Raw genomic sequence first — 13,207 nt, 5'->3', positions numbered from 1 at the left:
AAGAGATTTTAGAGATCACTCTTTTAAAGGTTGAAGAAAGAAGTAATTTGCCTCCTGTGCAGCTTTATTATAAACACCCACCTGGGAGCTTGCCGGTCTACTCAATTAGACCTAAAGAGAAAACAAAGCAAGATGTTCCAGGTGACCTTGCGTGTGTTCCTCCAGTGGACAGAGCTGGGAAGCAAATTTTCCGAGAAACAATACAACTAGAAAGAAAATAAGGCTGAGAGTCTGAAAGGGGATGTATCCCACTTTACAAACAGTCGTCATTGTAGTCTGAAAGTTTGTCATCGATGTTTCTGGACAAATCATCCACGTAGTTGCCACTTACATAGTTCAGGACCTTTTAGTTGATTTTTGGTGGTTTCTGAGCTTTTCTCCAGGAAGGGAACTGCTGGCTGGGAAGGATGCCCGGACCTACAGGGTGAGGAGGTGTGGCTGGCAGCCGACCGGACCTCCTCCTCTCCTGGGGGTTTTCATGGCCTGGAGTCCAGACGGGGCAGCCGATGTTGAAGCCCCTCGACGTTAGCAAGGTCGTAGTTACAGGCACCAGGCAAAGCTTTGCTCTTGATCTGCAGCCCACGTCGCACTTAAATCACTCCGAGAGCACCAGTGACCTACATCGATAATGGCATTTTCTGTGTCAGGAACTACTCACTTAATCCACACCAACAACCTTGCGAGGTAAATGCTACTCTTAACCTCCATTTCTAACTGGTAGATCAGTTACCTCTTGCTGTAGGACCAATTAGGACCAATTATGCCCAAACTTACGGACATCAAACCACAAGCATTTATTTCACTCCCAATTCTGGTCAGGTGGGCCCTGCTTCTGGCCATGGCCGAACTGTCTGCTGCTGACCAGGACTGCCCTCCTCCACCAGGCTGGTGGCCGGCACACTACTGGCCGGACGACACAAACAACTGAGCTGTTTTCCACCACACAGGGCTTGATGGCCCTGCCTTCTTCGTGTAGCAATTACAGTCTTAAAAATTAGCAAGAGAGCAAACCACACACACAGCGTGAACACTTTTGAGGTTTCTGTTGTGTCCTATTTGCTGCTGTCCCGTTGGCCCAAACAAGTCACAGCCAGAGTCAAGGAGGGAAGGGACGGAAACCAAGGGACCCAGTGATGGGGGGCATGAGCCGAATTGGAATAGTTTTGAACAGGCTACCAGAGCTGAGGGCACTGAGACCAAAGCAAATACCAGCTAACAGGTTCTCAGTACGTCAAGGACAGGAAACAGCTATCTGAATTAGGACACGGGAAGATGTAAAGACTGAAGTGGCTGATTCTTAGGAATAAAACCCATAATCCTCAGGGTGTCTGGGTGGCTCGGTCCATTGACCGCCTGACTCTTGAATTCGGTTCAGGTCTTGCTCTCAGAGTTGTGAGTTCACGTCTTGCTCTGGGCTCCACGCCCAGTGTGGGGCCTACTTATAAAACAAGAACAAAAACCATAATCCTCAAGAATGAGTGGGGGATTTTACACAGAAAAATGGCCTTTGAGAAGCCATCCTGTAGTAAGGCATATCCAATTGGAGTCTGGGCTGCAAAGAAATTGAATAAAAATTTGGGATTTTGGTATTTCCTAGCCAGGAAGGAGGGTGCTGTTGGGTGCAAAGATGAAGAAAGTGATTGTAAAGAAGATAAGAGACAGTCAGTGGAAGTGGTCCTGTTTATCAATAAAATCTGGTCTCGGATTCCTGAAAAGGAAATGCCCTTAAATAGCCCCAATCCATGTCACCTGACTCAATCCCAGTGGGAAATGCAGTGAATAGCTGGAAGAATTTTCTATGTGAAAAAACAATTTACGAATTTTTATTCTCTCATTCGTTTTTTTATTCAAGTTCTAGAAATAGTCACTTTTACCTGGAGTCCCCAGTTTTCCTCTCTGGCTTGCTAGAAAAATCTCACACAGACTCAGAATCCCAAGAAACTATCACGAGCTGAAGGGTGCCTTTTGCTTTTCTCGGTCTAAAGTGCTTTTATTGCTCTTTACATATAAAGTTCCCTACAAATTGTGGCCTGATTTCTCTGGTTCGGGTGGCACGACACATTCAGGCAGACATAATGGAGGGTTTGGATTCATCTGCCTGGACTTTAGGAAGCCTCCAGTATCACATCATAGGACAAATCTGCAGAGCATCTTAGGGCTCTCACAGCCTGTTAGCATGCTGCTGCGTGCGGTCAGCACGGACGACAGTGCAGCTGCCCAGCACCGCGTCACACACACGCACTCACTGAAAGGAGGCCTAGGATTTAATCATCACACGTTGAGGCTGCTTGAGAACTTTATTGCCCATTCCTGTGGGGTTGGCATGACATTATGAATGGTGAATGAGTCAAATTTATCTATGATGAGGGCCAAGAAAAGACTTCTATTTCCTTAGAAAATGGTTGTGGACAGAATATTTGCTCCTCCAAGCTCCTTCAATTCCTGTGCAAGAATCTCCAAGCAGTTTCCCATTGATGTTTAGGAGGATGGGATGCGGTTTATTCCTAAACCCAGGAACTCCTGAGAAAAGATCCCAAGCGCCAAGGAAGAAGCACATACAATCCTTGGGCTTCGGAAAAATGAACATATGGGAGAATTGCCTCAAGTTGGACTTTCTGGATTCCTTTTCCAAACTGGGCGGGTAGAAACAACTTTGTGCTTTTAGCATTTCCAAGTTTGGGTTCCAGCTTCAAATATGTATTAGTGAGGACAAAGAATTGTTTCCACAAAGGACCCACAAGGAACAAGATGTTGTCTTCTCTTTTCTACCGCCCTTCCTTATTGTGTACATTCTTTCTTCTTTACAGAAAACAGCATAGAATTGACTAGTCCAACAAGGTTGAGTATGAAGACAATTTGCTGAGTCTCCATAATAAGGAGGTAAACACATGTTACCCATGAGAACATTCTTGGAAATCCACTTAGCCCCCTGTTAGCATCTCCTCTCACAGTATCCTTATCGTTGAGTTTCCAGGATAAAATCTTAAAACTGTTCAATAACATCTTTAAAGGAAGTAGAGATCTTGCCCACTTAGTCAAAAGCAAAGAGTAGGCTCAGACTGTCTCTGAGAGAAGATGGGCATGTGGACAACAGGTTTGCACCTACATGGCTCCTGGATGTGAGGTGGGGAGATAGCCTGTACCCTAAGCTTGTTCGAGGACTATACTGGGCTCCTTGACTTCCCAAACATATGAAAGAGGAATGACTGGAGAAACAATCGATCAGAGAGCTTTGTGAAAGAAACCGGAAGACTCAGCCTGTCTCCCAGAACTGGCAGAGAAAATGGCTCGTTACTCCTGGCCCAGATTCTCAGGTACGCTATGGGTTCTGGTCACTATTTCAGAAAGGAGAGGTAGAGCAAGAGTGGAGACTTCTTCATATCACCCACTCATGAAAACAAAGCTTCGTGGACAAGTAGAGGCTGGCGCCTCTGGTTTATACCGAAGAGACTGAGGCAAAGCAATCCAACCTGGAACCTCAAAAGCTTTCATTCATCCTTGAAATACCTACTGCAAAACAAAGACCAACTGACATAAGTTCTGTGCTTGTCGAGGTTATCATGTAGCAAAGTAAAAGTAACTGGTCCGAAAGTTGACTCTTACGCCACAAATGGAAGACATAATATGAAACTGGAAGAGTGGTGAAATTTATTTCCAGCTGGAAATTACTTCTGAGCTGGGACAGGCAGTCATGCCGAAACAGGGAAGCAAAGCCCAGAAAGGAGGAGGACCACGGATGAAGCCTCAGAAATGGGAAACATCCAGGCAGTACTGTGATGTAGCAAACAGAGGGGAGTTAGATGTACCCACGGGGACTTCTCCCCCCCAAATGGGAGATAAAACATGTTTTCTCCAGTTTGTCTGTGGTTAAAATGTTCCAAATACATACGAAATACTGATCAATACAGTAGCCAAGAGCAAAAGTATCCTTCTAAATTTGGAAAACTTCAAGGTATTTGATTTGTACTTTGTACTTTGAATCCTCCCTGCAAATTTCCTAATAAAGAAACTTTAAGTGATTGCCTTCCACAAGAACTCTCCACCCCAGCACTACTGACACTTCGGACTGGATAATTCTTCGTTGGGGAGTGCTATCCTATACACTGTAGGGCGTTTACACAGCATCTCTGACATCTGTTTGCAAAGAGACACCGGGTATAACAATAAACAGTATTTCCAGACATGTTCCGCGGAAAAATACTAGCCTCCGCTGAGAACCACTGATCTACCCCGGAGTCTGTATGTCAGATGACTGTTCTCCTTGCATTGATAGAACAAAGGTAGGAGCTAAACAAGCCCTCATGTCTGTTTTCCTACAGAAGCATAAAGCAAATACCGGTGTTACAAAATATAGGTAGGACATTCCTTTTACTGTATTTATCGTTATAGGGAAAAGTAAATAAAATCCAAAGTAGAATCATAGACTCTCATACATCATGATTTCTAACCGACTCCTCCTGGTCCCACATACCAAACCATGCTCTTGTTACTAGACAGCCTTTCACAGGAGGGGAGACAGCTGCCTTCTACCATCTGCATCCTGGTGTGGGCAAAAGAGCTTGACCATGATATATTTAACATTCATAATTATGTGTGGCCTAGATAATGTTATAGTCAGAGAAACTCTTGTGAAAGTCTTAAAAATTGTGAAAGCCAGTTTCTAGTTGTGGTGGCACAAAATAGGAGGAAATATCGATAACTAAGGAAGTGGTGGTTCTCAGAGACAAAGACTCCTGAAACAAAAATGACTAAAATACTAAATGCTATGCACATCTTTACTTAGAAATTCTTTCTCTCTCAGGTGAGATGTGGTGGCTTCTCTCCTTCACTGTCTTTTCAATTTTAAGGAGAGTGATGGTGGGGAGGGGGACCCGTATGTATGGTCCTATAGAATTACCTATCACTTTACCTTTTTAAAAAGATTTAAAATGGATTCTTTCACTTAGTATGTTCACTCTCTTTCCTTAAAGATTTAGCAGTAAGAAATCAATATCAAGGTAAGTATCAAAAGTCTAACAGTACCTGATAACCACAGCAGGTACTGGACATAGGAGAAATAAGATCATTATAGTGGTAGGTGAGAGTTTCTTCATGTAGAAGTTTAAGTGCCTTTAAAAGAACAGAAAGCAATTAAGCAATTCTGGTTATAATTTTTATGGCCTGTTAACAGTATTCCTTATCCGCAAAGTTTAGCAGGCAGGCGTGGCCTTTTGAAGGAGTCATAGAAAAAATTACTAAATCCATTGATAACGAACTTGGTGATAACATTCTCTTTTTCTGACTTCAAAGGTGTCCTTGAATGGCCATTTTGGACAAAACTGGTTGTGGTGGCCATTGGCTTCACAGGAGGCCTCGTCTTCATGTACGTACAGTGTAAAGTCTACGTCCAGCTATGGCGCAGGCTGAAGGCCTACAACCGCGTGATCTTTGTGCAGAATTGCCCCGACACTGCCAAAAAGCAGGAGAAGAACTTCTCGTGTAACGTACACACGGACACCAAGGACGCCGTGGTGGTGCCTGTATCACACACAGGTACGAATCCACTGCCGTCTGCAGAGGGCGGGCCCCCCGAGGTTATACCAGTGTGACAGACCAGCTGGGAGCGTCTTCCCTGAAGACCCTCTTCCGAGCCCTCAGCCACTACACGTGACAGAAGTGATCCTGACGCGCTCACTCCCTTCACCCTCTCCTCTTTCTCCTACTGACTCGTTTTTCCAGACTTTGCTCAAAAAGGAAAGGACCAAAAAACCACCAATGACCAGGATCCCAGGAAGCAGTCCACAGGGTGACGCAGAAATGTGGAAGTCAGCAAGAGACGGATTTCTAAGACAGTTAAGAGCCAGTGGAGCAAGGGATGCTCATAGGCAGGGACGGAAGCCTGAGTGGACACAGGCATCCTCACAGGAGCAGGAGCAAGTGTAAGAATACAGGCTTGAACTGCAATGTGTATTTCTTCCAAGGCCTTGTGGTGTTAACTGTCTCATCTGGAAATAAGAAACACCCTTGGTTTTAAGCTTGAAATTGTCTGCATCATCCTTCAGTGGTATCAGAAGCAGACGTGGAGGATGCAGTTTGATGCTCATACTCTGACAGCTAACAGATTTTTATGGCTATAGTGGAGTCCAGTTGTTTTAACAGATGCATGTTTTTAAAAAATAGATGCAATACGCATTTGAAGATATTAATACTTAGAATCACTTTTAAATCACGAACAGGAGATTTCTGGGTGTAATTAGTGCTGTTAAATACCCACAGAAGCTACCACCAGCTATTAGGTCGTATGTTTTATCTGGTCCCTCTAAAACAGTGTTGTCCAACAGAAATATAACGTGAGCCACAAATGCAGACCGCATACATACGTTTAAAATTTTCCGGTAGGCCCATCAGAAAAAGTAAAAGGTGAAATTAATTTCTATGTTTCACTAACACTATATATCAAATTATTTCAATGTTATGAATATTAAAAATTGAGACCCGTTACACCTCTTTTTATGAACCAAGTCTTCAAAATCCAGTATGTATTTTATCTTTATTGTGTATCTTAATTTAAACATGTTGTTCAATGCAGCCCTAAAATCAGAGGCAGAGCCTCTGCTTCATTTAACAGTTGACTATTTCAAAAGAGCAGCTCGATTCATTCTTTTATCCAAAGTCTCATGAATGGTATAGTTTTATAAAGCACTAAATTAATCAAATTAAATAACCTGGTTGGTTAAAGAGTTAGATGAACTTACCACTTTGTAGTGTGAAAAAATGAAAATATGGAAAGATAAAATGATCTACCTGTGGCAAAGTTCTGAAATTAACTTGTTTGCTACTATGAGGCACATATGATAGGGAAACAAAAATTAAATATTTTTGTTAAGTCAAATGTGTAAGGTTTTTTTTTTTTCTTTAATCCACATGTGGCATCCACTTGACAGAGGAATCATTTTGACTAAGCATTTAGACTTGATTTTTAAGAAGCTGACAGTATTTCCCTTGGTCAGCTGGAAAGTAAAGATATTCAACAGATTTTGTGATAAGTAATAAATTGAGTTGTTTAGGTTTGGCAGTTCAGTTGATTATTGTGTTCTTTGCATATTCATGTAGAACTGAAGCGTGAATGATATTGCAGTGAGCTAGATTAATGATTATAGAGTTAGTGAACCATCAAAGATGTCTTTTATTTAAAAAGGTGATTTATTTTTGTTAGCTGTCATTATTTATTATTGTGAAAAGGCAACCATGATGGCCATAAGAACCAAAGCACGGGTCTCGCATTGCACAAACCTGGGTATCGCATTGATGCACTTTCTAATTATCAGTGTACTTGTTCTTCATGGATTATCATAGAAAAAAGGAAGAGGAAATAACCTTTTAATGAGGAGAAAGATACGAGTATTAGTAGTGGCTGACACGGAGTCCATATAGTCACAATTTCTAGAAATAAAGAAAAGGTAAACAATGTCAATTTTGTGTGTGTGTGTGATGTGTGTGTGTGATTTCATGTATGTACATGAGAAGAACATTAAAGTTTTTGGCCAGTCAGAAAACAAAAGGTTTAAATCTCTTCTTTCTTAAAACTTGTTGTGGAGGGTATGGACTAAAAGGCACAGGGAAGACAGAGCTGAAGTAACTGAAGTTGTACTGTAATTTCTGCACAAATAAGGACGTTAAGTTGTGATTTTAAAAAGATCTATGAACCGTAAACAAACTAAACTTTGTATTAACTTCCTCTTAAATTTCCATTTTAAAGGTTTCAGATAAATACTCATGAATAGCTAAGTTTTGGGTGATTTAAACATGGCACTTCACCCAATAAATTGACCTTGATTCAATTTTTCTGTTAATTTTTCTAAGCTTTTTACTAACCCATTCTTCCCAGTGATTAGCAATGGCACAGTGTTCTTTACAAATATTCCTGGGGCGGGTGGGGGAATCGGTCACCAGCAAGCCATGAAATCCCAAATTCTTTTACATTTGCTCTGGAAGGAAAAGAATTATTTACCTTAATTACCACCAAAAATACTGTTTAAATTCTGTAGACCTAAGCAAGATGGCTAAGTGCATTGCTCATTTCTCAGTGGGAGATGATTGGCTAAAATAGGCCTTGTTTATTAAGGGCTACACTTAACACTAAGAAAACATTTCTAGAATGAAAAGTAAAGATAAGCATTACTGTTTTAACCATAAAATATGACATGGTGTTTCAATACCATACCTAAATTCTCAAAATTAATTTGTACAGGCTTTGACTTTCTTGTAATAAGAATATAGTTCCCTAGCAGGTTAAAAACCAGCTTTTTATTCTGCTACTCTTCTTACCTTTATAAACCCTGAACTCCTGAATTTAAACCTTTTAAAATTTCCTGCAATGGCTGTTTATGGTTCAAACTATCTGAAATAATGATGTGCATTTAAAACCTAATATTGATTTTCTTTCCTATTCTGTGTGGCAACTGCCCTTTCAGTGAAAGGATTTGACTTTGTTGACAATACTTTTTGTGGACTGGACATACCCTTCAAAAATGACTCTCCAAAAGGACAATTTTTTTGAAGCATGTTTACCTGCTCATGTAAGAAGTAAAATGGAAGTGAATCAAAGGACTGAAATTGAAAAATGAACACGCAATTCTGTTTAAAACCTTGGCTTTTTATAATCATGCATCTGATAGTATCAATACCATAAAACACAGACACTTATGCTGTTAATTTTTCAAAGAACTCTCACTTTTATTGTGTCAAAGATTGAATTGTAAAGGAATGAAATCCCAGTATTTTTTCTTAAAGTGAAGTCCAGAATGCAATGACGCTTAAGAACAAACACAAGCAAAACAAACAAAAAATCAAAACAAAAATGATCCAATCAACCTGGGATACAGCAATGGAGAAACTGAAAAAAAAAGTATTTATTAAAGGAGTCTTTCAAAATGCCCCAAGATGAAATCTCACTCGGAGCTGCTATTACATGTGATTATCGTCCCAGACAGCCGCATTTATCCTGTTTTCCAAGAGGCCCTTAGGTACCCCTAAAACACCTACTATTTGGCTGGAAAATTAGCTCATTAGAGCAATGGCATCATTAAGATACTCTGTCAAGGGGGTGAGGTGGGGAAGATTACTGCATTCATTCACCTGACAGTTTACCTTTCCTTACCTTACCTTTGAATATTCTGGAACAAAGTGGAGCTCTTTAAACTTTTTACCATTATTGTAGTTGTTATGTAATAACTGTATAGGACTCATATTTTAATTAATAAGAAAGATGAAAAACCTTTTTCCTTTCCTTAACTCAGCCCAAAGGTGCTATTTTACATATCAATACAGCTCAAAGGAAGTACTGTTATTTTGGGCTGCAGTGTTTCCTCCAAATCTGAAGAAAGCCCATTTTGAAATTGGAGATCATATTAAAAAAAAAAAAAAAAATTTAACTGTGTGCAATTTTTGAGATTGAGCATTTGTACTTTTTTGGTTTTACCTAATTCTCTTGCATTAACAACTTATTGTTTTGTGAATAATGTGTACTAAGACAAATTAAGGAAAATAATTATCTGTGAAAGACTTTGTATATTAAACAAGTGACCTAAACTTTTGTTGTGGTTTCTGTACTCTTTGCCTAATTTACCAGGATTTCTGCAGGTATTTATTTGCAACATTCAAAAAAGCTTGAGTTCTTAAGATTTTATAATAGTCTGGGTTAAGCAGGGTCTGAACATATTCATATTATGTTAAAGCCAACATTGGCTGGCCAACCCTGACATTATAGAAAGGAATAAAGAGGTGCGTTAATTAAGAGGTTCTTTAACTCAGGGAAAGGGCAATGCAGGCAGAAGGAAGAGTAACCAACATCCTCAGTGGAAGTAGCAAGCAAGATTCAATTACTAAAGAAACAGCAAACCCTTGTTGGAGTCAGACAATTATTACCTAGAGAGATAGCGAAAGAAAGGCAAACTGCCAGCTCTCCATGAGTCTTGTCCCAAGGGAAGACACAAAAAGGAGAAAGCATGAAAGATGAAAGATAGGGGATAATGCAATATAAGGAGCAGGGCACCCTGGTGCCAAGATGCTGATTCCATGTTGCAGCGAAGCAACTTGTGGCCTCCGGCTACACCATAAAAAGCCTCACAGTGCAAAGTCTCATACTTCATCAAAATCCAGAGGCAATGACAAACTGTCTCACATGTCCTCCTTGGAAGACAGGGAGGCAAACATGAAGTGGCACATGGTCGTCCCTACATGTCCCATATCCTCGTGTTCCAGGAACATCATAGGGCATTCATTCGAAGGCTCGGGTCACCCTGAACAAAGTCTGACCTAAGTGGATAAACACAAGGTCATCAGGGTACCAGCAGAGCTGTTCCACCATAGAAAACAGCTTGGCCATTCTAGGAATGGACAGAAGGCCTGTGATCTGAAGTACAGTTAGCCAAGGGCAAGTGGAAACAAACTGAGCTGGAGAACCAGTCAGAAATCAAGTCATTTCAGGACTCTTTGGCCATGGAAGCGAACGTGAATTTCACTAGAAATGTGATGGATGTCAATGTAGGTTCAGCAGTTGTAACAGATATGTGACCCTGGTGGGGAAGGTCAACGATGGGGGAAGCTCTGCATGTTGTGGGGGCAGGAAGCAGATCTCTTTACCTTCCTTCTCAATTTTGACATGAACTTAAAATTGCTCTAAAAAATAAAATTTCAAAAAGAAAAACGTGTTTAGAAGCAAAGTTATCCCGGGGCACCTGGGTGGCTCAGTCAGTTAAGCATCTGCCTTCAGCTCAGGTGTCAGAGTTAGCTGCTCTGAGCTTAGAGACGAACCATTAGCCTATAGCCGTGAAGTGCAGCTTTTTGGCAAACTATTGCAAGTAGACAAAGTCCAGCCTGCGGCCTATTCTGTGTGTGGCCATGAACTACGAACGATCTTTATATTTTTAAATGGTGGTAACACATACACACGTGCAGAAATATGCAACAGAAACTGAATTTGGGCTGCAATAACTAAAATATCTACTATCTGGCATTTTACAAAAAAACACAAAAAAACAAAACAAAACAAAACAAAAAAAAAAACAACTTACCAGCCTCCAGCTTGCACATACCTGCCAACAAAGTGAGTTACTTTTACTCTGTTCCATGGCCATGAATACTACAGAAGCTGTATTACAAAGGCATACTATGGACACAAGAGGAGTCCAGGTGAGGCGGCACAAGTTATCACTGCAGAGAATACACATTCTATAGACAGAGATTAAGGATATCACTTAAAAGCATCAATCTAACAAACTATCTCTTAGGCTACTCTCGTCCAGCCAGGAGCAACATGACAGTCCTTGCCATGTTATTATCCATAATGATATACGATAAAATAGGATTATGAAATATAAAGATTATGCTAAGTGGTAAAATAAATTCATTCACTCAACAAATACCTACCTATTCTAGTTCCAGGTAGTGTGCTTGTATTTTTGGTTCGATGGCGTAGGGAGAACTAGGAACAAATGTCTGAGGGGGAGGATGATCTGCCATTTTCTTAAGTTATTTATCTAAGAGTATGCCTTTTAAAATATCAGACAGGATAAAACAGTTTTTATTCTCTTTACTATAATTTAAGGCTCAGTTTTTATAGCCATCTTGAAACAAAAATGAACCAGAAAAGAGGATATTTTCCAATGACTAAAGAGAGGAACGTCTGTAACCATAAAACTGTATTACAAAGATTACTAAAGAAAAGCAAATCAGCATCAGTTAAAAGACTGAAAATGAAATAATCAGAACTTTAAAAAGTGAAATTATGAAAATAAATTTTATTTTTGATTTTCAATAAAAAAGCTGTTAACATTTTAAATAAATTGTTAATGAAACTTAGTTGATATCTAATCTCTTATAGCACTAATGTTTTATATTTCTGTTCTTGAAAATAGTCAAATATTTAGAAAATAGCCTTTAGAAAACAGCCTAAAAGATAATTGCATTTAACAAGTTCTATGAAGAACAACATTCTAACACATCCATGGCTTTCATGATACTTAAAATACTGTTGTCACTTAGCGTCTCTCTCAGAAGAATAAATAACAGAAATAAGTAACACAACCACAATAACAGATTCTCTGCTCATTAGTTGTTTCCACAAATAAAGCCATCAGTTTTCATGAGAAAGCAGAAAACAACATACAAAGAGTTAACCTGAAATCATTTATCCCCTTTATCAAAAGATAAAGAGTGGGAGACCAACATCACAAAAATAGTCACTATTTTTTTTCTTTACCATTTAACTCTGGCTTAAAGACAATAAAAATAATGTATAGTCCATCAGTGTATATTTATTCCCTATCACATTTTCCCTACTTTATAAGGAAAATAGGTCTAATGTTTAAGAGGAAGATTAGTGAAACACTATTACTGAAAGCCAATTTTGCTATCATCACGGCTCAAGAAGGATCCACAGGACTCTTCCACAAAACAGGTTGCTCTATAAGCCCTAGAATATGAGATCAGGTGATCCAAGGTAAACATGAGAGGAAAAATAAAAAAATCAAAACACTTTCTATTCCTTATTCATATCACTCCCTTTGTCCAGGAAATTTAGATTAAATAGATCTTAGATTGTGCTTTTATTTCACTACATCTATTTCAACAATTTAATGTAAATGAAAAGTAACATTCATTTTTAAATGAAAATTGTAACACTTTTTGACACTGCAAATGGGATTCTCATCATGAAACAAACTACACAACAAGTTGTTGTTATCTACACAGTTATTTACCATAATCAGGTCAAACATAACTTGATGCTCTCAATTTACTTACTTTCACTTCAAACAAAGGACAATTATGCCACTGCTGGCATTTCCTCATCTGAGTCACTTGATTCATCTTTTAGTTCCAGTTCCCCTAAATCTTTGTCTACAGCTGTAAGAGTTTTCTTCTTGCACTTCTTGGGGACTGCATCGTTAGCACAGATTTTTCTCATTTTAATGTTCGGCAATTTCTTCAGATCCAAATCCCATTCCCTAAACAAAAGAGAGTACGTAAAGAGGCTGCGGGGGGTGGGAGATGGAGGAGCTGTCAATACTTAAAACTCTGAAAGCAGTAGAACAAAGCTTAATAAATTTACAGCAGTTTCAAAAACACTAGAAACAAACAACATATGCATTAGGAAAAAAAAAAGTCCCAAGAAGTGAGGCTTGCTTTCGTCCATCCTTATCCTCTCGTTAACCTACAAGAGCAATAA

The 13,207-nt window shown here is 39.5% G+C and overlaps 2 protein-coding genes across 9 annotated transcripts in view; one reads left to right on the top strand and one right to left on the bottom strand.

Annotated features, from left to right (window-relative positions):
• The window catches only part of MARCHF1 (membrane associated ring-CH-type finger 1), an 800,751-nt gene extending 791,181 nt beyond the window's left edge, over positions 1 to 9,570 (top strand). For all 3 annotated transcript variants that reach the window (XM_077846552.1, XM_077846554.1, XM_077846555.1), the window contains one exon: positions 5,290 to 9,570. In XM_077846552.1, coding sequence (XP_077702678.1) covers positions 5,290 to 5,588 — 299 coding nt within the window. In that variant the 3' untranslated portion in view covers positions 5,589 to 9,570. The remainder of the gene's footprint in view (positions 1 to 5,289) is intronic.
• Positions 1 to 13,207, bottom strand: part of TMA16 (translation machinery associated 16 homolog) — a 46,536-nt gene that overhangs the window by 3,792 nt on the left and 29,537 nt on the right. For 2 of the 6 annotated variants that reach the window (XR_013351137.1, XR_013351138.1), the window contains exons 7-8: positions 12,784 to 12,986; positions 82 to 11,211 (exon numbers count right to left, since the gene is read on the bottom strand). Coding sequence is in view for 3 of the 6 variants with exons in the window: in XM_077846557.1 (XP_077702683.1) it covers positions 12,806 to 12,986 (181 nt within the window). In the remaining 3 variants the exon portion in view is untranslated. Of the gene's footprint in view, positions 1 to 81; positions 11,212 to 11,760; positions 12,987 to 13,207 lie in introns of those variants that run through there. The other 4 variants (XR_013351139.1, XM_077846556.1, XM_077846557.1 and 1 more) reach the window with 4 other exon arrangements.

Source organism: Canis aureus, chromosome 13, assembly GCF_053574225.1.
Source record: "Canis aureus isolate CA01 chromosome 13, VMU_Caureus_v.1.0, whole genome shotgun sequence".
NCBI lineage: Eukaryota > Metazoa > Chordata > Mammalia > Carnivora > Canidae > Canis > Canis aureus.
This window is presented reverse-complemented; position numbering and strand designations above follow the sequence as displayed.